The sequence below is a fragment of the Crotalus tigris genome, unplaced genomic scaffold (genome assembly GCF_016545835.1).
Source record: "Crotalus tigris isolate CLP2741 ecotype Arizona unplaced genomic scaffold, ASM1654583v1 scf7180000024448.655566, whole genome shotgun sequence".
Lineage (NCBI taxonomy): Eukaryota > Metazoa > Chordata > Lepidosauria > Squamata > Viperidae > Crotalus > Crotalus tigris.
This window is the reverse complement of record NW_024100617.1, coordinates 281,717-306,741: the sequence shown is the minus strand read 5'-3', so window position 1 is coordinate 306,741 and position 25,025 is coordinate 281,717. Positions and strand designations below refer to the sequence as shown.

The 25,025-nt window shown below is 45.7% G+C and overlaps 1 protein-coding gene across 7 annotated transcripts in view; it reads left to right on the top strand.

Moving 5' to 3' along the window:
- The window catches only part of CUNH7orf57 (chromosome unknown C7orf57 homolog), a 265,259-nt gene that overhangs the window by 205,197 nt on the left and 35,037 nt on the right, over window positions 1-25,025 (top strand). For all 7 annotated transcript variants that reach the window (XM_039332108.1, XM_039332107.1, XM_039332111.1 and 4 more), the window contains one exon: window positions 3,461-3,561. In XM_039332108.1, coding sequence (XP_039188042.1) covers window positions 3,461-3,561 — 101 coding nt within the window. The remainder of the gene's footprint in view (window positions 1-3,460; window positions 3,562-25,025) is intronic.

Genomic DNA, 25,025 nt, shown 5'->3' with positions numbered 1-25,025 from the left:
TCAAGATACACCAGAACCCCTTTGTATAAATGATCATGTAGGACCTCATTAATCAGCTGCATGAATGCGGCTGGGGCCCCCTATAGACCAAATGCCATGATTTTCAATTGATAGCTCCACATGGGAGAGTTGAAAGCAGCCTTCCACTCATCTCCCTCCTTTATCCTCACCCGGTAATATGCCTCTCTCAGGTCTAATTTAGTGAAGAGACTCTCCTTAGCCAGATGGGTTAGTAAGTCCTTCAGGAGGGGGAGGGGGTATTTATTTTCCACACTTACCATGTTGAGATCTTTATAATCAATGTAAAGACAAAGAGACCCATCCTTTTTTTCTTTAAACAACACAGGGGCTCCCACAGCAGATTTGGCCTGTTCAATGAATCCCCTCACTAGGTTTTTGTCCACCTATCACTGCATCTCCTCCATTTCGAGGGGGGGCATAGCATACATTCTTGGTCGTGAGAGTTTGGCTCCCAGCAACAGTCTGACAGAGCAATCATTGGGTTGGTGTGGGGATCGCATTCTTTCTCATTAAATGCTTCCGCTAAGTCCTGGTACTCGCTGGGGATGAGTGGCTCACCTGGTGGCGGTGAGGTAGCCATGTGCGCTCGCTCGTTGGGTGGGATAAAGTTTCCTGTAACATCCATTGAATCAATGGGGGAGGCTTGGGCTTTATAGATAGCCTCACAGTTTCCATTCCTTTCTCCCATCAGATAAACAGCTTCCATTTGTCCAACTAGACTAATCCTAGGATCACAGCCTCAGTTGTTTTTGGAGCCACCAAGAAGCGAATAATCTCCCAGTACTCACCTATTTTTAAGCATAGGAGCTTAGTTAATTGTGTAACTAAAGTCCCTCCCATCAGGGAAACTTCGGCTTGCTTAAGCCTCATGGGTTTGGAGAGCAGCTTTGCTTGTATACCCATTTTCATGGCAAATGGCATGATGTCCCTGCTGTCTGCTTCGGAAACACTTGATCATTAGGCCTGCAGGTGGCCTGGGACTTTCAGTAGCTGCAGCAGTTGGAGGTTTTTGGAGGTTTGGCTAATCCCTCTTTGAAATGATGGACTAGAGATTGCTCAGGCCACCTCTCTATCTGACTGGCTATCTTGCAAAACTCTTGTACGTATTCCAGTGCAGGCCTGCTGGCTTGCTTTACCTTATGGATTTGTTCTTCTGTTTTGAGGGCAATGGATGGGTCCTCGAACCTTGCTCTCATTCCTAGGAGGAAGAGATGGTGGTCCTCCAATTCAGGGCCTTGATCATTATATAAATGTTCAGCCATTCAGATGCCTCTCCATCTAAGCTGGATGCAGTCATGTCGACCATAGTGGCTAGGTCCGGATAGAGATAGGCACAGCAGTTCAAATAAGAGCACACTTGGTTGAGGAAAAAAATCAGCTTCTCTGGGTCCCCATTGAAGGTTTCTCTTAAAGGTGGTGAAATCAATTATTGCTGGCCTCCCCACTGTGGCTGTTGTGCCCCCAGCAGCTGCCGCATCCCCAGTGGCTGCACTTTTGGGGGCTGTTGCCACCCCCCTGGCTGTTGCTGCATTGCCGGCAGCTGTGGCATCCCGAGTTGCCGTAGGTCTCCCAGTCTTTGCTGCCTGGGTGCGGGCTGTTGCCATCCCCCTGTTACTGGTCTGCAGGGAACTGTGGCATCCTCAGTTGCTGTAGGCCCCCCAATGGTTGCTGCCTGGGTGGGGCCTATTGCCCTCTCCCCTGCTGTTAGTCTGCAGGGAACTGTGGCATCCTTAGTTGCTGTTGACCCCTCTGCGGTCCAGGAAGGGGTTGTTGCTGGATCCCCTTAATTTAATTAATTAATTTAATTAATGCTGGCCTCTCATCTGTGGGGGCTATGGATTTCCCCATTGCTGTATGGGGCCTGGGCTGGGTAGTAGATAAGCACGTTGGTCCAGGGATTGGTTGTCCTGGTGGTGGCCCAGGCTGTTATCTCGTCAACTGCGATCTGGGCTTTGGGAGGGACGATGGCTGGAGCTGTCCTTCCCTGTGGGACTAGAGGCCCTGGTAGGGGGCTTTGAGGACAGAAAGGGTACCTAATCTGTGAAGGGGCGGTTGGGGGATCCCCTTGGCAGGAGTTGGTAGCTGTCTCGTCGATCATCCACGGGGAACGGGAAGGTCGCTGTCCGCTTCTCATCTCTAGTTCCTTGAATCTTTCCACAAACCTCTCCACTGATTGACTACGAGCTGCAGACAGCTACTTCCACTCACATGAGTCCTCAGCGGCAGACAATTTTGTAGTTCTCCACCGGTCTGGAGAATGCGACATGTGGGAATCACTTTGTGGTGCCTCAACCTGGTCTGCATTTGAAGCACTTGAGGGTGGCAGGGCTGTCTTGAGGCATCTGGAGCCTCCACTGGATTGTGTCAATTCCGACAATTAATCAGCTGTCCTTGCAGCTTGTGCTTTGCCCCTAGCCGGGAGGCCTGAAAAAGCTCCTTCTCCGGTGCACTGGCTGTCGCTCCCCCATCTGGGATAGCAGCTGCTGCTGCGATGCTGGTTTCAGGTGTTTTCTCTTTCTCCATGCTGAGAACTTCCCTGAATCTTTGTCAGCTTATTCTTCGATTCTAGGGACAGTGACTGGGGCTTGGGACCCCTAGATAGTTGGAGTTTTGGGCTTAATGTCATGGTTCCGACAGATGAAACTCTTTAAAGAACTTCGAGGCATTGTTTACCTTTAAAGAATCTTTATTTGAGAAGCATAGCATTGGCGCTAACACGGTCGAAGGCAAAAACTGGATTCTCCTTCCCTGAGCACATAGTATCAAAACACAATTCCCTCCTCCAATTTAACAGTCATAAATCACATTCTCCAATTAATTTGAAATGCAGGCTCTCCCTCCAGTCTTATCATTTATTTATTTATTTATGAGACTTATATACCGCTTTAAGTGCAAACAGTCTCTAAGTGGTGTACACCAGTAAGCAATGTTTATATATATATATATATATATATATATATATATATATATATATATATATATATATATATATATACATATATATTTACATTGCCCCCAACAATCTGGATCCTCATTTTACCTACCCTGGAAGGATGGAAGGCTGAGTCAACCTTGAGCCGGTGAGATTTGAACCGCTGACCTGCTGAACACAGTCAACTAAAATGGCCTGCAGTACTGCACTCTAACTGCTGTGCACCTCGGCTCTTATTTCACACACTAGTCCAGTATTATTATGTCTATCTAAACTCTCATGCACATCCCCCCCCAGTGTCATCTAACTTTAAAAGTAAAACAGAAAATGGTTGCATCTCTAACTATTGTCAAAGCAAAAACATCCAATGTTAGCAGCGTTGACACCTTATTTTCTATGATGAAATCTACTGCTTAACTCTTGTAACTACTTTTTTTTTTTAGCTGTTTCTTAAGTTGGATATAATAATAATATGTGAACTACTGAAATCATTTTCTTTTTACACAGATAAAACTTCCTGCTATTACACCAAGATACCCACACAGAACTCAGCAAGCTGTCATCTCTAAAGAATTCCATGGAGGAAACCGACTTTATTTTCCTCCAATGTAAGTAATTTGCAATGCCAATTCCTATAAAAAGAATAAAAAAATAATAGAGTTGGAAGGAATCTTGGAAGTCCAACCCCCTGCTAAGGCAGGAAATCCTATAGCAGTGATGGCAAACCTTTTTGAGTGCCCAAACTGCAACCCCAAACCTACTTATCTATCACGAGTGGGCGTGGCCCGCTGGATGGACATGACCTGCTGGGTGAGTGTGGCCCACTGTGTGGGTGTGGCCCACTGGATGGGCATGGCTATGGTAGTCATGGCAGAGTGGGTGAGCGTGGTCACCTCAATGTTGCTCGTGGCGAGGGATGCCTGTGAGGGTCACAGGATGGTAGGAGATCCAGGGTGTCTCTGGTGGGTGGGGCAGTGGGCAGCAGACTCATCCTGCAGGGTGAGTCGAGGTGAGGGAGGGGGCAGGGCGGGGGTGCCATTGCCAAGGGGCAAGGCGAGGGGCCGGAGGCAGGGGCTCATTGCAGACAAAGGGCTGCTCCAGTGAAGAGGAGGTGGAGGAAGAGGGTTTAAGCAAAAACAAACGTGCTTCGTGTGTACAACAGAAGACACCAAAACCTGCTTCAACCACCCAATAGATGGGAGGGGAATAAAAACCAAACAGCCCCCTCTGCCAATTCTGAACAGAAATGCTTATGACAACGAAAGACTTGGATGGGGGGAAGAGTGTGGGCAGACAGCATCTTGTTCAGCTGATGGCTTGGGGGAGGGGGCAGCTACACCCCCTCCCAAATGCTGCCCTATCATGAAAGCAGGATGAAAACTCCAAAAAGTGACAAGGAAAAAAAGTTAAAACAGAAGAGTGTCTCGCGATGGTTTTCTTCCACACTTCCTTTTAGCTGCAGTTTAAATATGTAAAGACCACAAAAGAAAAAACTTGGCTTTCTCTTGTTTTAATTTAGAAGGCAGGAACAGGAGAATTGGGGGGGGGTATTTGTTTCAAAGGAAGGAAGGAATGCTGGCTGAGGAATTCTGGGAGTTGAAGTCCACAAGTCATAAAAGGGCCAAGTTTGAAGATCCCTGTTATAAGCTAATGTTTGGAAACACCTCCATAAGAGCTAGGTTTTGCATATACCCATATGTTTGGGACTACATAACCCCATTCCAGTCTGATCCCTCCTGAACATGGATGTCCACTTAAAATTAGGGTGCTCCTGATTTTTCAACCCTTCCAACGCAGCTTCCCTCCTTCATCAAACTGAAAACACAACAAGACAGGAATTGCCTGCAGACAGAAACCGATGAAAGTCGAGTCAATTTTCAAGGCAGCTTAGTCGGGAAAAAGGTCCAAACACGCCCAGGTCAGTCGATCATCTCAACAACTTAAACCAAACGCCGCATCTGAGCGGCTGGTATGCCACTTCCGCTTACTGAGCCCAGGAGCCCTCCCCCCCCCGGGCTTAAAAATCTCCCGGTCTAGCCTGACACACGGTTTTCCCAACAACTGGAGGAAAGAGCTCCCATCATCCACAGCCAACCATACCCCCAGCCTGCTCACTGGCAATGACACTGGAAAATCAGTCCAAAGGCAGCCGGTCGGTTAGCTCTGATTCTCAAACCTCATAGCTTTGGATGGAGAAAGTCCCCACGCAGTGGCGGAAGGACCAGCACCCAGCCGCACCAACCGCAAGCCCTTGGGGGCTCCGGCATCCAAACGCAACTGACTGGTTGATCCCCCGAGTCAGAGAAGCCATCGTTTGCATCATGCACGAGCCTGGGAAGGGGGTTGACCGCATGGGAGACAGACCGACCGACACCCCCCCCCATGTCTGCCACTGCCATGTCTCGCGTGGGCTCTGCACCGGCCCACTCACCTTCAGAGCTTCCCCAGCATCTTGCTGAGCTCGGCATTGTGCAGGTGCGGGTACTGGTCAGCCTGCACGCTGCCTGCACCCAGACCATGAAGGCGTTCATGGGCCGCTTGACATGTGGCTTGGCCTTCAGCGCCCCGTGGCCCCACACTGGCATGGGCACCAGGCTCCAGTCATAGCCCTTCAGCACTTGCAAGATGGCATCCCAGATGCAGGTAGGGAAGTGCTTGGCCCTGCTCAGCTCTGCCTGGCTTAATCAGCGCCCGCCTGGGCCACCACTATCATTGCCGTGCATGAGACTGGGCAGCTAACTTCTCCCCGGTCCCTGGATGAGGTAAAAGGGGCCAGAGCCCAATCCCCTCCACCCAGCCCTGCTCTCACTTGCTGGCTGACTAGCTCCTCAGCCCTACCTGGCTTCCCAGAGCCTGCTGCTGCCACCATTCTCCTCAGCACCTGGACGAGGTAAAAGGGGTCAGATCCCAATTTCCCCCCCCCCATAACCCTGCTCTCGTATGCTGGCTAGCTGGCTCCTCTTGCCTGGCTTACCAGAGCCTGCCCAGGCTGCCGCTGCTGCTGCCACCGCCGCCACCATTGCCGTGCATGAGGCTGGGCAGCTAACTTCTCCCCAGCCCCTGGACGAGGTAAAAGGGGCCAGATCCCAATCCACCCACCCAACCCTGCTCTCGCTGGCTGGCTGGCTGGCTGGCTGGCTCCTCAGCCCTGCCTGGCTTACCAGAACTTGCCTAGGCCTCCGCTGCTGCTTCTGCCATTGCCATGCATGAGGCTGGCAGCCAACTTCTCCCCGGCCCCTGGATGAGGTAAAAGGGGCCAGATCCTGATCCCCCACCCACCCAACCCTGCTCTCACTGGCTGGCTGACTCCTTGGCCCTGACTGGCTTATTGGAGCCTGCCCGGGCCACTGTCACTGCCATTGCTGCGTATGGGGCTGAGCAGCCAACTTCTCCCCGGTCCCTGAATGAGCCATCTCCCAAACATTGCCGCTGCTGCCGCCACCACCACCTCTGAAACTCACCACTGGTTGCTGATGCTCACTCACTGTACTGTCTGCACCAAATGCTGCTCCTGCCAAAACTTGCTCCTTTTATAGCCTCTCCCTGCCCACTCTTGCAGCTGTTCCCAGACTCTGCATGTGCGGAGAGGGGGAGGGGAACAGCCCAGCCCTGTGTCCCTCTGTGGCAATGGCGCACATGCCAACAGGGACAGCTCTGCATACTGCCTATGGCGCATGTGCCATAGGTTCGCCACCATGGTCTTATAGCATTCCAGGCAAAGGGTTTTCCAATCTCTTATTAAAAACCTCCAGTGCTGGACTACTGATTAATTGTTCTGTCAGGAAATTTCTCCTCAGTACTAACTTGGTTAGCTGCTTGATTAGTTTCTATCCATTGCTCCTTATACTGCTTTCAGATGCTTTGGAGAATAGAACATACAACATAGAATAATAGAGTGGATCGGACCTTGGAGGTCTTCTAGGTCAAACTTCTGCCTGAGTAGGAGACCCTATACCATTTCAGACAATGGTTTGAAAGCCTTAAGTGATGGAGCACCCACAACTTCTGAATGCAAACTATTCTATTACAGGTAATCCCTAAGTTATAAGCATTCACTTAATACTCATTTGAAGTTATGCAACAAGTGACCCCTAGTATTTATGAGCAAGTCCCAAAATCATGAATGCTGCAGCACCATAGCAGTTGTTCGCCCTTACGAACAACCTCAGAGGCTCTGCAACATTCACCCTATTTCCCCCTCCACTCCCCACAATTGCTTCCCTCTCTTTTCCTGCCATGCCGGATATACTTAACTTGCAAAATCTATCTCCTCTCTGCCACGGTTATTTTTCCTTTGAGAGAGAGGAGAGTCGACTTGAAAATGCTTTTCGCGCCGACAATGGAACCTCCTGGGTGCCGTAATATCACTCCAAACACAAATTCTCTGCAAAAGACATCATAGCCTCCATAAGTTTCCATTCTAGGGGGGGGGGATTGTTTGTTTCCTTTGCATGCCGATGAGGCATGGTGTGTAATCGAAGTTGGCTGGGCACAGGAACCAATGCCATCCATTGCTGGGGGTGCTGCTCATTCACATGCACTGGACTTAGTTTGAGGGCAAAAATGAAGCCTTCAGTTGAGCAGGCAGGCATTGCGGAACCAGGCCCCTTGTACCTGCATCCAAGCAACTTCTAGCAATGGGAGTACCCCCTAAGCAGCCATGGTTCCCCCCTCCCCAGCCAGCCAATCATCCCACCTGACCTACTTCTTGTCTGATTGGCCTGCTGGTACAAATCCTGACCACTCTTCTCCATATTGTCCTCCCCACTCAAGTGGCAGCAGCGGCTTGAGTTTCTCAGCTCTGTCCAAACGATAAAAAGCAGAAATGCAGCAGAAGGATTGCTCTCAAGAAGACCCATGTGCATTCGTGTGTGCCAGCCATATTGGGAGCAATCCTGCTGCTGTGCCTCTAATTTCCACTCGGATGGAGCTGAAAAAGTCAAGCTGCTGCCACTGCTTAAGTAGAGAGGCCTGGCAGGTAATGAATAAGCTGGGCAGGGTGGCTGGATGGCTGGGGAGAAGGGATCATGGCTACTCAGATCGCTGCCGCAAACACTGCCAGAACTTGGGTTTCTTGGCTCTGTCCGAGTGGAAAAAAGTAGAGACACAGCAGCAGGATTGCTCTCAGTAAGTCCAGTGCATGCGAGCAAGCAGCGCACCCGGGTCTTCTTGAGAGAAATCCTGCTGCTGCGTCTCTGCTTTCTTCCACTCAGACGCACTGAGAAACTCAAGTTGCTACTACCGCTTGAGTGAGAAGGTCGACAAGGAGAAGAGCGGTCAGGATTTGGGCCAGTTGGCTTGCCAACTGATGTGAGGTGGCTGGATGGCTGGAGAGAGAGGATCATGGCTGCTCAGGTGGCTGTTGGCACCAGTGGCTTGAGTTTTGAAGCACCCCATAGGCACTGAAACACTTTTTATCTGAATGGAGACCTTGGGGAGACTGGAAGCTCTGCGTGGCTACCAATGTACACTTAGAAACAGAGCAGAGCAGAAGGCTCCATTTCCCACATGCCCCATTCCAGGTATATCGAGCTTGCAGTCTGTTAAGTCTCTATTTGGATAAAAAGTGTTTCAACACCTATGAAGCGCTCCAAAATGCAGGGATTGGCTGCGTTTTGAAGCACTCTATAGACTCTGAAACACTTTTTATCCAAACGGAAACCTGACAGAGACTGCAAGCTCCGTATGCCTGGAATGGGACTTTTGGGAAACGGAGCTTTCTTCTCCATTTCTAAGCACGCATTGGCAGCCCTACAGAGCTTCCAGTCTCCGTTAGGTCTCTTTTCAGATAAAAAATGTTTCAGAGCTTATGAAGTGCTTCAAAACACAGGAATTGGCTGCATTTTGAAGTGCTCTCTGGTGCTGAAACACTTTTTATCCAAACAGAAACCTGACAGACTGGAAGCTCCGCGTGGCTGCCAGTGAGGTGTTTGAGCAATGGAGTGTTTCTCTCTGTTTCTAAGCATCCATTTGCATGCAGATGGAGCTTCCAGTTTCCCCAAGGTCTCCGTCCTGGAAAAAATTGTTCTGGCAGTGGTGGAAAGGAGTTGTGGGTGGGAACAAACACCATGAGAGTTCAGGCTCCCATTCTCTGCAAAAGAGGATGAGTGCCTGAACCCGCGTGATATTACAGTCACCCAGGAGCTTCCATCAACTCTCCTCTTCCTCAAAGGCCGAAACCGCAACAGAGAGAAGACGGATCTTTTCAAGATAAGTGAGTCCAGTGCAGCAGGAAGGGAGGGGGAAGCATGAGGTATCTTTGTGGATCGGGGAGGCCTTGGGGGCCTGTTCTATCACTAGGCCCTCCATGGCTTTCCCCATGGGATACCTCATGTGCATTTAACAAGCCGTGTGTGTGTTAATGAGCAGGGAGTGATCTTGTCTGAAGTACGAGATTCACTCCCAAGAATTCTCAAATTACAAATAGAATGGGCAGGCTCCATTACATTTGTAACTTGAAGACTACCTGTAGTTGATTGCTGTCACCTTTATAAAATTTTCTTTAAGCCTAGATTGCTTCTCTCCTTGATTGGTTTCCAACTATTGCTTCTTGTCTTGACTTTCAGTCCTTTAGAAAATAATTTGACCCCCTTATCTTTGTAGAAGCCCTTCCAATGGTAAGAACAGTGCTCTCATGTCACTCCCTGTCTATTCTTACTCTGATATAAAAACGCCTTCTCTAAATCAAGTCAGATAGATAACTCAAGAGAAACAATCTCATAATAAACAAAAATATATTTTAATCAAAAAGATTATTTGCATTCATGCTGTGGTTGATACTCCTGGAAAATACATCTTTGTCCAGACCATTTCTTTAGGTAAAAGTATTATGCTCTCTTCCATACCATCTTATAACAACTCAAGCTCATTGTGTGACTTTCGATGGCCCATGCTTCTTGTAGACAAAGATATTCCCCCTGGCTTGTGTCCAGGAAGTCTCCCAATTACCTTTTGAGACTCCTCCCACTGACCCATCAACATACCTAGCATTTAACCCAATAACTGCCAGATATTCTAACATGCTGATACCTACTCTCTAGTTAGGGTTACATAGAGCTATATGGTCCATGGAGCTATATGTTCCAGAATACTCCCCGCTTGGAAATTTATATTTCCACTACTAACTAACTGAAATAGCAAAAACATAGCATCAAGGCATGCAATACTCATTGTTAACTAACTTGTGACTAAATAGGTAAAAACTTGGTATCAAACATGCGTAACTATTGGTAAATATAAAACATGCATAATTATGCAAAAAAGCAAGTGTTACATCAAACAATGCATAAGACAATACATAATTTGAGGTTTGATCTTCTGGTTCAGTCTTTATCAGCAACGGGAACAAATCGATGATCAGCCTGGTACAAGTGTCTTTGAGTCACGACTTGACTCACGTGGCTTAACGATCTGGACCTCAGCTGGGCAAACTAGTTCATCAAGTGGGTGGGCCCAGTGCGCAAGTCCCATGGGCCAATAGTTCTGGTATGCAGTCTTGTCTCCCAGCGAGACAAGGTCTTCTTCCTGTGAAGGAAACTGGAACCAAATCTGGAACAGAAAAACTGGAACTGAAAGTTTCTCAGGAATGAAGGGAACTGGATTCACAGGATACTCAGGAACTGAAGAACCTGGAAAAACATGAACAGCTGGATCTGGAAACACAGGAACACTGGGGCTGAAGAATCAGGAACAGGAACATCTGGAAACTCGGGAACAGCCAGAACTGAAGAATCACAAACAACAGCTGTAACTGAAGAGGTTCAATTTTCCAAGCCAGTCTTCTTTAGCAACAGGACTAGATCGGTGATTGGTCTGGTGTAGAGCTAGTTGCTTGTCATGACTCCTTGGACAGTGTCTTAGGTTCTAGGCGTAAGGCTGCTGGGTGCTTGTCACTGTCACACAGGTGGCATTTCACCTTAACTGTGCAGTCTTTGGCCGTGTGATCCATAGAGTCACAGCATTTGAAACATATCCTATTCTCTTTGAGTCTTTGAGTCTTTCGGTCATCTAGGGATTTTTTCCTAAATTCTCTGCAATCGTTTAGAGAGTGAGAAGACTTGTGCATTGGGCAAATCAGGCCTTTTGTAGTTGGATGAGGATTCAAAAGAACGCTTCTCGGTATTCGTTCATCTGGAGACTTCTTTGGGGGAGGCGTGATGTCTGTTTTATACACTGAAGGGGTGGTTCTATCCGTAGCTTGGACAGATCACTTGGTTACATCAGGGCTGTGACTGCTTCGCCCGGTCGTCGGATAGTGTGCTTCTCTGATGGGAAGGTACCGGGGGTCATTGTGGAGTTTAGCCTTCTTGCTGATAAATTTAGCAAGAACCGCAAAGGGGGGGGGATTTTGTTTTGGTTGTCTTCCCCGTAAGTTTGAGAAAACTCGATCCATTGTTCACATATCAACTGTGGTAGTTTTTGGATGATAGGAGTTTGTATTCTAAGCAGGTTGAGGCAAGCTAATCCCAGCAAGGTAGAATCCTGTTGTGCTGACCGTAGTCGAGTAATGAGTGATGAGAAAGTCTTCAGCTGTTGATGGTCGTTGATTCTTATGTTGGGGAAATTGAGAATGCGATCCAGAAGCGAGGACTCCGTCACTGAGGGATCACCATAGTCCTCGTCAAGTGCAACCCAAGTCTCTGCAAGGCCGATGCCGGGGTTGCCCAAATGGGATGTGAAGATGTCGTTCACAGTGTTTACAGATTCTGGGCTTAGCCATGCTGTCAGCTGGACAAGTTCCTCGTCTGGCCCAGCCCTTTCTTCGTTAATGGCGCGCTTGAAGATGTGTTTCCACAACAAGTAGTCTCTTCCAGGTTTGTCGGAGAATCTTTGTACACCTCTGGCTGCCAAGTCTAACCTTCTTCCAATGTACATTGGGGATACATTGATCCCATGTGTGGGCTGTAGTTTGGTGGAGGTGTTGCATCCCTTCCGGGAGTGGGGGCGTGCACCATGGCTGGCTGGTAAGTTCCTTTGGTGTATTGTTGGCTGAGGGTATTTTGCCATGTCACGTGCAAGGGACCTTGTTGGCTTGGTCTGAACTCCTCTGCTCTGGCATTGAGCTGAGGGAGCCCAGGCTCCTGCTTGCTTACATGTTGGAGGGTCTTTATTTCTGGTAAGAGTGTAGCTAGCTCCCTGGTAGGCTGGCACAGCTGATGCTCGAAGCTGTCCTCTGTAGTCGGGACTGGTAGTATTTCCTTGGGACGCTGCCTCCTGTTGGTGCAGCAGGGACTCTAGTGTGGCTCGAACTCTTTCAACCTCTTCCCTGAGCGATGGCTGGTTCTGCTGTAGGGCTGTTGGCGCTGCAGGTGGATCCATCCGGTTGCCATTAGTGGTATGGTTCGGCGGGTTCTGTGGGGTAACAATGGTGGAAAGATCTTGTGGCACTCCCTGCTGTATAGTCGTTGCCATTGCTGGTGGTCCCATCTGGTTGTCATCAAGGGTGTGGTTCAATGGGTTCAATGGGACAGCAACGGTGGGAAGATCTCGTGACTTAGGTGTCGCGACATCAACTCTGTGGCTGACCGGTGCATGTGGTCGTTGAGATTCCTCTGTTCATCTACTCGGTCTTGGGAGGCTTGTGGCTGGCTGTGGCACTCTCACCTGTGCATTCTGGAATGCGCTTTGGTTGTCCACGTAGGCCTGTACAAGGCTGTGAGAACTTTCCCTCCCTAGTCTTTCCAACTTGGGCGTTGATATGGCATCTTCCAATTCTCTCTGCAGGATCGCTTCTATTGCGGCTGCCTCTTTTGCTCTCTGTTATCACTGGAAAATCTTAAAGTTGGCCTGAGCTTTGGCCAAGTCTTCTCTATGTAGCTTGTCATCTACTGCTGCTTGTGCAGCAATGTCAGCCATTGTGGTATTGATCTGTGCTTCCCTGAGATGGGCGGCAATGCTCTCTGCCCCTGAGGCTCGAGATGCATGGCTTTGGCGAGAAGATGCCTTTGAATGGCAGGAGGGTCCTGTGACATGCAATTGTTGGGACACGCTGGAATGTGCCTTGGACATGTGGCGAAAAGATGAGGCCTTTCCAGACACATGGGATGGAGCTGCATGCGATCGTTGGGATGGCGCGTGTGAGGAGCGGGAAACTTCGGACTTGGCCCTGTCAACCGGCCTCTCTGGCAAGGCTCTGGCTGTGGGGAACCCTGTGAGCTCTCTAGAAACTTCTTACATTCCTTGTTTAGTAGCTTGAGGCTTTGCATCTCCCTATCGATAGCTGAGTCTCTTAATTGTTCTTGAATGTCCTTGAGTTGCCGTTCAGAGCTCCTCCATTGCTCAAGGGCATCTTCTTTATCTTCTTCCAATTCACTCGCCTTTTCAGGGGAAATCTCCTCCTGAGGCTCTTGGTAGAGTTGGAGTAGTTTCTTCCAGTGTCTTTCATGTTGTTTGTAGACGTGTCCCATTTCTCCGTCAGATGTGAGTGCATTGCTGCCATGAGCTTTCTTTGTTGTCTTAGATTGTATTGACCCTGAGACATTTTTGGCTTTGTTGAGGCTTGAGCTTCAGCCTCTGTGTGCAGGTCAAGGTTGGCTGTTGGCAGCATTTTTCCTTGGCCGGCTGGTTGGTGTATCTCAACTAGGCTGGTTGGTTGAACCCCTTCTGCTAGACCAGTGGGACACTCTGCCATGGCTAGGGTAGGTTCAGTGTTCTTCTTAGCTATTTTGAAGCGAATTTGAAGAACTTCTCTCTTTGACCACTAGGGGTCGCTACTTGTAGATCAGCTTCAGAGGTGCTGTCTGTGGGTGGAGATGCCACTGGGTGCATTCTCCTGCATTTGTGGGTACTTCAGTGCAGTTCATCCCTTCACCACTAGGGGTCACTTGCTGCGGGTCAGTTACCAGGGTGCTTTTTTTTCGAGGTTCACCCTTTGTCCACTAGAGGGCCTTCTCTGGTGTGGTTAAAGGCTTGCGTGTAGTTCCTCCTTTAATCACTAGGGGGCATCTGAAGAAAGGCCAGCCAAATTCTTCCTATTACCACGTTACTGCTAGTGACCACTGAGAGAATGTAGAGATACAAACTCCCACCTGGCGACCGTTAAGTTGCAGGCTGGAACTCTGGGTCATCAGCTTGTGATAATAAGCAAGGTTGGAACAACTTGGCTTCGCTTTGGTGAGTGAGTACTTTTGGTAAGTTCCCTCTGTGCCCCCTACGGGGTGTTGGTAGCTTGGGATAAATTTAAGTAACTTGCACTTTAACTAACAGATTTACTCTGCGTAGTTAGTGATGCGTGCAGTGAAGTACCTTCTTTCCCTCTGTTGTGTGCTGAATTAATTGATAGATGTTGTAACTCAGCTTTAGATTCCAAAGGGCAAAAAAAAATTGCATAAGGGTGTCATGAATAAGTTGACCACCAGGGGGTGCTTTTGCAATGCTATTGGGGTTGGTTCTGCCTCTGTAACCAGATTCCTCCTTATCCCATAACATTGGCTGAAATTCCAAGCATTCCTAAGGAGGGGGGAGCTTAGCTTTTCCACCAGTGCTGTATCTCTATAGCAACAAATGGGCCTGAAGGGGAGAACGGCTTTGCAAAGGGCAATCAGCCTTTCTCGGCTAGCAAACTCATGAAGAAGAAACAAATTTGTTGTTGCTTTGTTACTCTTCAAGCATAAAACTCAACATATTTCTAAACGCTTAAATTTCAAATCCTTGATTTGCATTAGGCAGGCTGAGAGAGAGAGGCTTCCCCTTTGAAGGCAGCGAAGAGTTAATTGCCTGCCTTTGGCTGCCTTGCAAACATAGAATATAACGAGGGGAAGGGGTATCACCTTTCCAAGCCTTTTATCTGAACTTTAGAGGCAGTCATTAAACAGTTCTTTGTTTCAGGCTGTGTAATTCACTGGCAAAGAAAGGAGGGGGATAAAGCCCAAGCTCCTTTTGGTGTTAGAATCCAAACTTTACATGCAAGAAACAAGAGTGTAGATTTTTCCTTTTCTACTCTCTTCGCTATAAATGTTAGCTTGTGAACAGATCCAAAGGTAATTTAGCAAAAGTATCCAGCAGAGGCTTGTCAGTATGCAGATAAACTTGGTCATGCAGTGGCTGCTTGCAGAGTTAACAGCGAATAACAAAACAATGCATCTGAATCACACCTTGAAACGCTGTCCTTTACACAAACACACTGGCTTTGCTTGTAGGCTTTAGTGGGAGACTGATCCCAGAGATTACTTTTGCAGGCAATTGAAGGAGATTAGCCACATCGAATTACTACTTGCAAGAAAATATCTGCTTTACTTCCTGAAGGGTTAATGTAGAGAAAAGGCTAACAAATTTACTCTCTTTCTTCAAACTGTTGCAGCTTTGAGAGGAGAATTAATCTTTATCAATTTACTATTTGCTTTCACAAAGTTGATATGAATTCTGAACATACTTTTACTATTCTGACTCTGATATAAAAACGCCTTCTCTAAATCAAGTCAGATAGATAACTCAAAAGAAACAATCTCATAATAAACAAAAATATATTTTAATCAAAAAGATTACTTGCATTCATGCTGTGGTTGATACTCCTGGAAAATACATCTTTGTCCATTTCTTCAGACCATTTCTTTAGGTAAAAGTATGGTGCTCTCTTTCATATCATCTTTATAACAACTCAAGCTCATTAAGAGCCAAGGTAGTGCAGCAGTTAGAGTGCAGTACTGCAGGCGACTTTAGCTGACTGTGTTCAGCAGGTCAGCGGTTCAAATCTCACCGGCTCAAGGTTGACTCAGCCTTCCATCCTTCCGGGGTAGGTAAAATGAGGACCCAGATTGTTGGGAGCAATGTAAATATACATATACATTGCTTACTGGTGTACACCGCTTAGAGAGTGCTTGCACTTAAAGCGGTGTATAAATCTCATAAATAAATAAATAAATAAATAAATAAATAAATAAATAAATAAATAAATAAATAAGTTGTGTGACTTTCGATGGCCCATGCTTCTTGTAGACAAAGACATCCCCCCTGGCTTGTGTCCAGGAAGTCTCCCAATGACCTTTTGAGACTCCTCCCACTGACCCATCAACATACCTAGCATTTAACCCAATAACTGCCAGATATTCTAACATGCTGTGATACCTGCTCTCTAGTTAGGGTTACATAGAGCTATACGGTCCATGGAGCTATACATTCCAGAATACAGTCCTTCTTTTCATTAGAGTAGACATACCTCATTCCTGTAATCATTCTTCATATATTTTAGCCTTAATTCCCCCTAATTATTTTGGTTACTTTTCTCTGCACTCTTTCCAGAGTGTCTTTTTTTATATTGTGGTGACCAGAACTGGATGCAGTAGTCCAAATGTGATCTGACTAAGGCTTTGTAAAGCAGTACTATAACTTTACATGATCTTGATTCTGCCCCTCTATTAATTCAGCCTAGGTTTGCATTGGCTTTTTTGGCTGCTGACACATACTGTTGGCTCATATCTAAGTGATTGTCCACTAGATTCCAAGATCACTCTCACAGTTACTGGCATTAAGCCATGTTTCAGTTAGTCTATACCTATACAGTTGGTTTTTCTTGCTTAAATGTAAAATCTTACTTTTTTATCTATGTTGGATTTCATTTTGTTAGATAGAGGCCAGCATTCAAGTCTGTCAAGATATTTTTGGATCTTGAGCTTGTCTTCTTGGGAGTTGGCTATTCCTGCCAGCTTAGTGTCATCTGCAGATATGATGAGTTCCCTCATCTAGATCATTTATGAAGATATTGAAGAGTACCGGACCTAAAACAGAACTTTGGGGTACCCCACTGCTTACTTTCCTCCACGTCAATGTAGTTCTGTTGAGGACTACACATTGAGTATGATTTGTCAGCCAGTTATAAATCCACTTGGTGGTGGTGCTGTCTATCCCACATTCTGCTAGCTTGCCAAGAAGTAGGTTGTGGTCTACTTTATCAAATGCTTTACTGAAATTTAAGTATACTATGTCCACAGCATTTCATTGATCTACTAATTTAGTCACTTTCTCAAAGAATAAAATAAGATTTGTTTGGCATGATGTGTTAATCTTTTATTAATTTTCTATTTTTACATATCCTAAATGCTTAATAAACAGCATGTTGTCTGAGTCCATTTTTTACTTAATAATACATATTAAATTCCTAATCTCTACCCCTTTTTTCCAGCCAGTGATAAACTACATCTCATATTTGAAATTATTCTATGTCTTCTTTTTCTTTATCCTTCAATATCGATCTGTCCATTTTTACACAGTCCAATGTTTTCTTGATTATCTCTTCTTCAGGTGTTTCTTCATTTTTCATTTTTCCAGCACTAAACAAATACAACTCTTACTACTATCCATCCATGCAATATTAAGTATATATTTAATCATCATATTTTTCTAATATTATACCTAATAAAAATATTTCCAATTTATGACATCTTTTCTAGCCAACTCATATCTCAATTGTATTTACAATTTTCTCAACATTGATTAAGTAGGCAAAAGCTTATCTTGTTAAAAGCCATCCCGATATTTTCATATTTCCCATACCATAAAAAAGTATACCATCCTAATTGTAAATCACATGTTCTAAGTATAATGATCTTTTTGTGTCTAAGGGTTATCTATTTCTTTTAGCCGTGTTCAAGCATCTGTTTGGTAGTATAGGTCTCCCTCCAATAGGTCAAGTCCTCCATTTTCTTTAATCTAACTCTAGCTTTCTTCCTTGCCAGATAAATTTTTCCAGATCAGTGTATTTAAGTCGTCAAAACATTTTTCTGTTTTTATAGGTACTATTTGAAATAGGGAAAACCATTTAGGTAAGATATTTTTGAGGGGGGATTCAACCCATTTATATTTATTGAAAAACTACAACTTTCCTTCTCCCTCAGCTTCTCTTTTCATTTCTTGTTTCTCAATTTCTAAAATTTCTCCTAAAAGCTCTATAATCCATTCTATAAAGTCTTCTTCCTTATCTTCAGATATGTTTTGAAACCTTGAGGGATGGGATGCCTTTTCCATTTTCAGTATTATTGCTGAGTCTTCCAGGTTTCTCTTTGTCTGCACCAGCCTATGATTTTCTTCCTTATATCTTTCATCTTTGGATCAGTTTCCTCTGATTTGTCTTCTATTTTCTGAATTCCTTTATAGTTGTTTTCTGAAGGTTTTCTAGTTGTGAATTTTTCCAGTCATCTGATAGCTCCCTGGTGCTCCCGGATCTCTGAAAGATATGGTTCAGTGGTTCTCAGATAACATCTACTAGTTCTTTCAGAATCTTGGGGCATAATTTATCAGGTTCTGCTCATTTAGAATGAATAGGCGTTCTCTTATCATTTTCTTTCATTTCTGTCCTGCATTTTACAGGATTTGTCCTTTTTTTGATAGGTTGGACTATTTTTTTTGTGTGTGTGTAAAGACAGATACAAAAAAAATAAGTTAAGCACTTCTGCTTTTATTCTGCTATTCATCACCATGCCATTTTCTCCCATTGATGGACCAATCATTTTCTTAACTTTGTTTTATGTGTTGAATCAAGTTTTTTTTATTATTTTTAACTTTTATTGCAAGCCTTAGTTCACTTTGCATCTTAGCTTTCCTGACTTCATCTTTGCAGGTTTGGACTATTTGCTTATATATGCTGCCTTATGTTATGTGCCTGTAAGGACCCACCCCACTTTGCATCTTAAGAAGACAGAACTCTTGGGAGTTTGGTAGTATAGGTCTCCCTCCAATAGGTCAAGTCCTCCATTTTCTTTAATCTAACTCTAGCTTTCTTCCTTGCCAGATAAATTTTTCCAGATCAGTGTATTTAAGTTGTCAAAACATTTTTCTGTTTTTATAGGTACTATTTGAAATAGGGAAAACCATTTAGGTAAGATATTTTTGAGGGGGGATTCAATTATCTTGGGATAATTCTTCCAACAGGCATCCTTTATTAAGAGAAAATGGTTGCAGGCATTCTAGACAGGACTTGGGGTCCAAGCTCTCCCATTCAAGGTTTTAAGGGGTTCCCCAGTAGCCCCACCCAATCACCCCCTTCTTCCAGCGACAGTCTCAGGCATTACATTCCCACCCCCTTTTCTGTACTGCCGGCTGGGGGGAGACTTCAGAGAGAAGTACATGAAATGTAATAGCCCCATTGTTATGGTTAGTCCTTTTGGTGATATCCACATCCAGTCCCTTTGCAAAAGGGAGTAAGTCCGTCCAATCGGTCTGTTGGAAATTAAGAAAACATCTCAAATATTGCTCAAGTACTGAGTGACAACGTTCTGTTTGTCCATCCCCTTGTGGGTGATGGCTAGATGTCAGTCCCTGAGTGGTTCCTAAAAGGGATAAAACTTCCTTCCAAAATGCAGATGTAAATTGCACTCCCCTATCAGAGATGATGCGTTGGGGTGCCCCATGCAATCTGTTAATGTGCTGGACGAAAAGTTTCACTAAGGCATTTGCGGTGGGAATCTTTTGGCAAGGGATAAAGTGCACCTGTTTGAAAAACAAGTCCATGACCGTCCAGACAACAGTATTCCTATTGCTTTCTGGCAATTCCACTATAAAATCCATGGCTATTTCCCTCCAGGGGGCTGAGGGATTTGCCACTGTTTGTAATAGTCCTGGCGATTTCCCTTGCAACCTATTTGCAGTTGCACATTTTGGGCAGCTGACCACATAGCTTTCTATGTCTTTTTTTATTGATGGCCACCAAAATTGCCGTTTAATTAAGTGTAATGTTTTTACAAATCCAAAATGCCCTGCTGATTTTGTGTCATGGCAAAGCTGCATGAATGTGACTCTTTGGGTTGTTGATATATATAACTTTCCCCCTACCCAAGGCAACCCGTCTCTCATTGTGCACACATTTTTGTTTTTCTGGAACCATTCATCTGTTTCCAAACTTTTCCGGAATTCAATTCCAGTTTGGCTATCCAATTGTGGTTTTAATTTAGCTTGGGTTCTGGTGGTTACTGGTGCTGCCAGTTGTGACTCTGCCATCATTGGTTTAGAGTCTGTGGCTCGCGTGCTGTTATATTGGGGCAGTTCTCTCCCCCCCCCAGCAAATGCTTGAGCATAAATTGGAACTGGTGAAAATGCTGGGACCAGCGGGCTTGCTTGGGTTTGAGCTTCCTGGGTGTTTTCAGGGCTTCTATATTTTTGTGGTCAGTCCACACCTGGAAGGGGATTTTGTTGCCTTCAAGGAACTGGTGCCATGTGAGTAATGACCAACATATCTCGTATGCCTCTTTCTCCAATACGGGCCAGCGCTGTTCCATTTCTGTGAGTTTCTTGGATGTGTATGCACAGGGTTGCAATACCCCTTTATCATTTTCTTGTAATAGTACAACCCCCACTGCCACATCACTTGCATCCACCTGTATTACGAAAGGCTTATCCATGTCTGGGTGCCTCAGTACTGGTTCGGCAGAGAAAAGTCTCTTTGATCTCTCAAATGCTGCTTCGTACTCCATTGTCCATGTTAGTGGCTGGCTAGGTTTTACTAAGGATGCTCCCTTTGTTTTTAGTCAGTTCGTGCAAGGTGATGCCCATTCTAATACTGCTCTGACCTTCTCTGGGTCCATTTCAATGCCCTGTGGGGATATGCGATAACCTAGGTAGACTATCCTTTCCTGGTGGAATTCGCATTTCGAGAGTTTGGCATATAGATGGGCGGCTCGCAGTTTCTTTGAAACCGCTTACTAGGTAGTCATGTTCCTCTTTTGTTTCGGTGAATGGTTTCACTGGTTTGTGTGTCAATTCAGGCGGGGAGCGGCTCCATTGTTTTCCTTGGCGGTGTCTCTTCAATATGTCGATCTCTGCCTCCTCTGCCAAGACGTACCATTCCTCAAGTTGGTGTGGGTCCCCTCGGGGCAGGCAAGCGTCATATAGGTCATAATTTAATCCATCTTTGAAATGGCTAAGGAGGATGTCTTCTGGCCAATTCAGTTTGCTGGCAATGGCCCGGAATTCTTGTGTATATTCAGCCACTGGGCGTTTGCCTTGCCTCATCGTTTTTATCCTTTTGCAGGCTTTGCGATCAGCCAGGGGGTCTTCAAATCGTCTTCTCAGAGAGGACATGAAACGGTTGAAGTCGTTGAGGTCTGGGGCATTGGAGTCGTGCAAGTTCACCAACCAATCTGCAGCCGGTCCGTTCAGGGCAGATTGCACGATCCGGATGAGGGCTTTGTCGCTGGGGATGTCCCGCCCGTATTCCTCCATGTAGCTGAGGACTTGGGTTAGGAAAAACCCCAAGCGTGTTGGCTCCCCTGTGAATTTCATCTCCAGTGGTGGATGTCTTGGAATAGATTGGTGCCTCCGTTGTTGATGGTAGTGTCTTCCGTCCAGATCGCCATCTGTGGTTCGGCAGGGAGAGGGGACTACTGGATCAGCAAATGTCCCTGGGGCTGCAGGTTCCACTTCCCCCTCGGTGTCTCTCCCTTTGCGGCTCCAGGAGCTGGGGCGGCCGTAGGGCTCAGGATTCTCCTCTCCTAGAGAGCTGAGAGTTCTCCTCATCAGGTTAATAGCTTTCTCTAGGATCCAGTCCGAGTACAGAGCCCAGCTCTCTCCCTCTTCACTTGCGTGGAGGGATTTCTCCATCTCCTGCTTCCATTTTGATTGCTTGGCCCCCCCATCTCAGGGTCACCTTTCTTGATTTCTTTTCCCACTCACCTTTCTTTCCAACGCCCATTGACCAGCAAGGCTTGTGGTCACATGTCTCCACCACTACTTCTCCTGAGGAATGTGACCTCTCAGATCCCGATATCCGGCATGGTTTCAGTCGGGGCAGCGGCTCCCTTTCCGGGGAAATTTCCCCCTTTCTTGCTCCATTGTCTCACATGGTAATTTTTTGCAAAAATCCCCCGGCAAGGATCTCCCTTCCAGGTGAATTAATTTTGCAAGTCCTGTCTAATGTAAGGACCCACCCCACTTTGCATCTTAAGAAGACAGAACTCTTGGAATAATTCTTCCAACTGGCATCCTTTATTAAGAGAAAATGGTTGCAGGCGTTCTAGACAGGACTTGGGGTCCAAGCTCTCCCATTCAAGGTTTTAAGGGGTTCCCCAGTAGCCCCACCCAATCACCCCCTTCTTCCAGAGACAGTCTCAGGCATTACATTCCCACCCCCTTTTCCTTACTGCCGGCTGGAGGGAGACTTCAGAGAGGAGTACATGAAATGTAATAGCCCCATTGTTATGGTTAGTCCTTTTAGTGATATCCACATCCAGTCCCTTTGAAGTGTACTGAAGGAAATGAGGGCCATAAAGCCCCTTTTTTCACCCCCTTCCTTTCATCATATGACAGAATCCAGAGAAGGCAGAAATGGGGTTTTCTATAGTTGATAACTAGAGATGAAATATAATTGGATTCTTACAGTGCCCCTTTCCCCTTTTTTATACTTACCTTTTTTGTCTTTCAGTTTATCAGAGAGTTCTTTGTGCAGCCAGCTTATTTTGAGATCTTTTTATTTATTTTTTCTCGTTCATTGGAATTGTGCTAGACTGGCTTTTATAATCTCACTTTTTAAAGTTTTCAAAATTTCCCAAGCTTCTTGGGTTATTTTCCCCTTGAGATTTCTTGTCCATGGAATCCTTCCCAAGCTCTCTTAAAATTATTGAAATTAGCATTCTTAAAGTCCAAGGTTCTAATTTGACTTTCTTCTATTGCTTGTGCTTCCATAATATTAAATTCCAGTATTGCACGGTCATCCCCCCACCAAGGTTCCTATATCTTCAACACCATCTATCATTTCATATCTGAGAATTAAGTCCAGTATGGCTGCCCTAATTCCCTTCTCTGCTCTTTGGGAGACAGAGTTTACTGCTAGGTTTGTCAGGAATCTGATCTTCCACTGGATGCAGAGTTTGACTCCCAGATGATGTCAGGATATTTAAAGTCCCCCATTACTATTGTGAAGTGCTTCCTACATCTCTATTTCTGCTGAGAGGGAGGGAGGGAGGGAAGGAAGGGAGGGAGGGAGGAACAAAGAGGGAGGGAAGGAAGGAAGGAAGGAAGGGACAATGGGAGGGAGGGAAGGCACCCAACCCAGTCCTACCCCCCTCTACCAGAGACCCATGGATCCCCCCACAGTCCTGCCCGCACCACCACAGGTGCCCCGCAACCTGAGTGATGTTGAGATGGCCATGCCCCCCCCCAGCCATTGACTTTGCTTGTCAAAATGTTGCAAAAGGTGATCACATGATCCTCGGACAGCATGACCATCATAAGTATGAATCAGTTGCCAAGTTTCCGAATGTAAATCACATAACCCTGGGGATGCTACAAAAGTCATAAGTGTGAAAAATGATCATGTCACTTTTTTCAGTGATATTGTAACTTCAAACAGTCACTAAGTGAATTGTTGTAACTTAAGGACTACCAGTACTTTATACTTTTTTCTTTTTTTTCTTTCAGTCATCAAGTTTTTGACACCTTGCTAGGCAACTGGTGGTACTCGGATATTGCCATATCCTAAAAGTGGTACAGTGGATGAAAAGGTTGAAAAGCGCTGCTATAGATCATCCAAACAACACAGCCATGAGCTTCGTTTCTTACCTGTATGTCGCTGCCACCTGTGTGCGCACCCAGCCTGGTTTTTGTCCTCTCTTCTCTCTCTCCCTCCTCCTCCTCCTCCTTTTCTCTTCAATGCAGCTCCAGCTGACTCTTCCTCCTCCTCCCAAGGCTGTGTTTCTTTTTTCTCCCCCTCTCCCACCCAAACTGCCTCCTTTTATATCCCTTCCTTTCTCCGCCCCCCTCCTCCTCCTTTCTTTTCCGGGTGTGCCGGAAGTGCTGATCCTGGGGCCTTTGCCTCACCCCAAGCAGCCCTGCAGCTCCTGAAGAATGTCTCAGGGCAAGTCCTGCGCAGCACTGCTTTGGCTCATTCCCTCTCCTGCTACCTTGGGCTGAGCTGGGCAGGGCTGCGTATCACTTGCCAGGTGCCAATGTACCACAGGTGGAATGCGTACCACCGGTTGAAAAGCTGTGATCTATAGTATACAGCTATGGCAATCTCATTCTTTTTTCTTTTTATATTGACCCAAATGCATTCAAAATGGTTTTCATCATTATTTTGCTGCATTTCTGTAGAGATATAGTTATTTCTTATGTATAGCACAATTCCACCTTTTCTTGTATTATGTCTGTTTCTTTTAAACAACTTAAACCCTTTTAGGTGTATATTTCATTCATAGGTTTCATTCATCCACCAAGTTTCCATAATGGCGACAATATCATATCTGCCCCCAATGGATTTCCAATTCATCCTGTTTATTCCTCATACTTTATGCATTGATGTATAGGCATTTGAATCCTTTTTGACTGACCTTGTGTTTATTTTCTACACAACCTGTTTTGTATCTGAATTCCCCTTCTTCCTGTTTAAATAGTGCCCATGATACGGCACACACTGTGAAAAGTTTGGTTTTTCTTAACATCAACCATAATATTCTTGAACCACACAAACATTTATGATAGAAACACTGACAATCCTATTAATTTTAGATTACTGGGGACTGATATGTGCTGTACCAATTAATTCTCTGTTCCCATTGTTCAGTTTAAATGTTTCTCCAGAAAACTCCTGAATTTAGTACAAAGTAACTCAGTCTCTTTCTGTGATGGATGAAAACCATTTCTTTTGGATAGGTTTTCATCAGACCAACTTCAAAGATCATGATTAACATAACCAAAACTTTCTACTTTACCCCACTTGTAAGGACCCCAATTCAGCTAACCACCCAAGAAAGCAGAACTCTTGCAACAGGCATTGTCTCAAAAGGAATTTTTATTAGGGGTTAGTGACAGTAGGGAAGTCAAGGCGAGATCTGGGGAAAATCCCGCTTAAATGGTATATTTAAACTAGCAATCTTCCTCCTCCCATCAAAGTCATAGTGTCCATTTGAAATCCAGCTAATCCACAGGTGGCATGATGTTTGGGTAACTGGCACAGTTGGTGCACATCTCAAGGTCTTCTCCAGTTTTGTTTCTCCATAGCTGTCTCCCTGATAAGGGAGACACGTTCTTTTCTCAAGTGGATAGGGGCGGGAGAAGAAAAGTAGAAAGTGAAAGTTGCAGAGGCCTAAGGTTAGAAGTAACTTCCTATCTGAGTAAGCTGCAGTGGAGGGTGGATTTTCCATAGGTTCTTTGG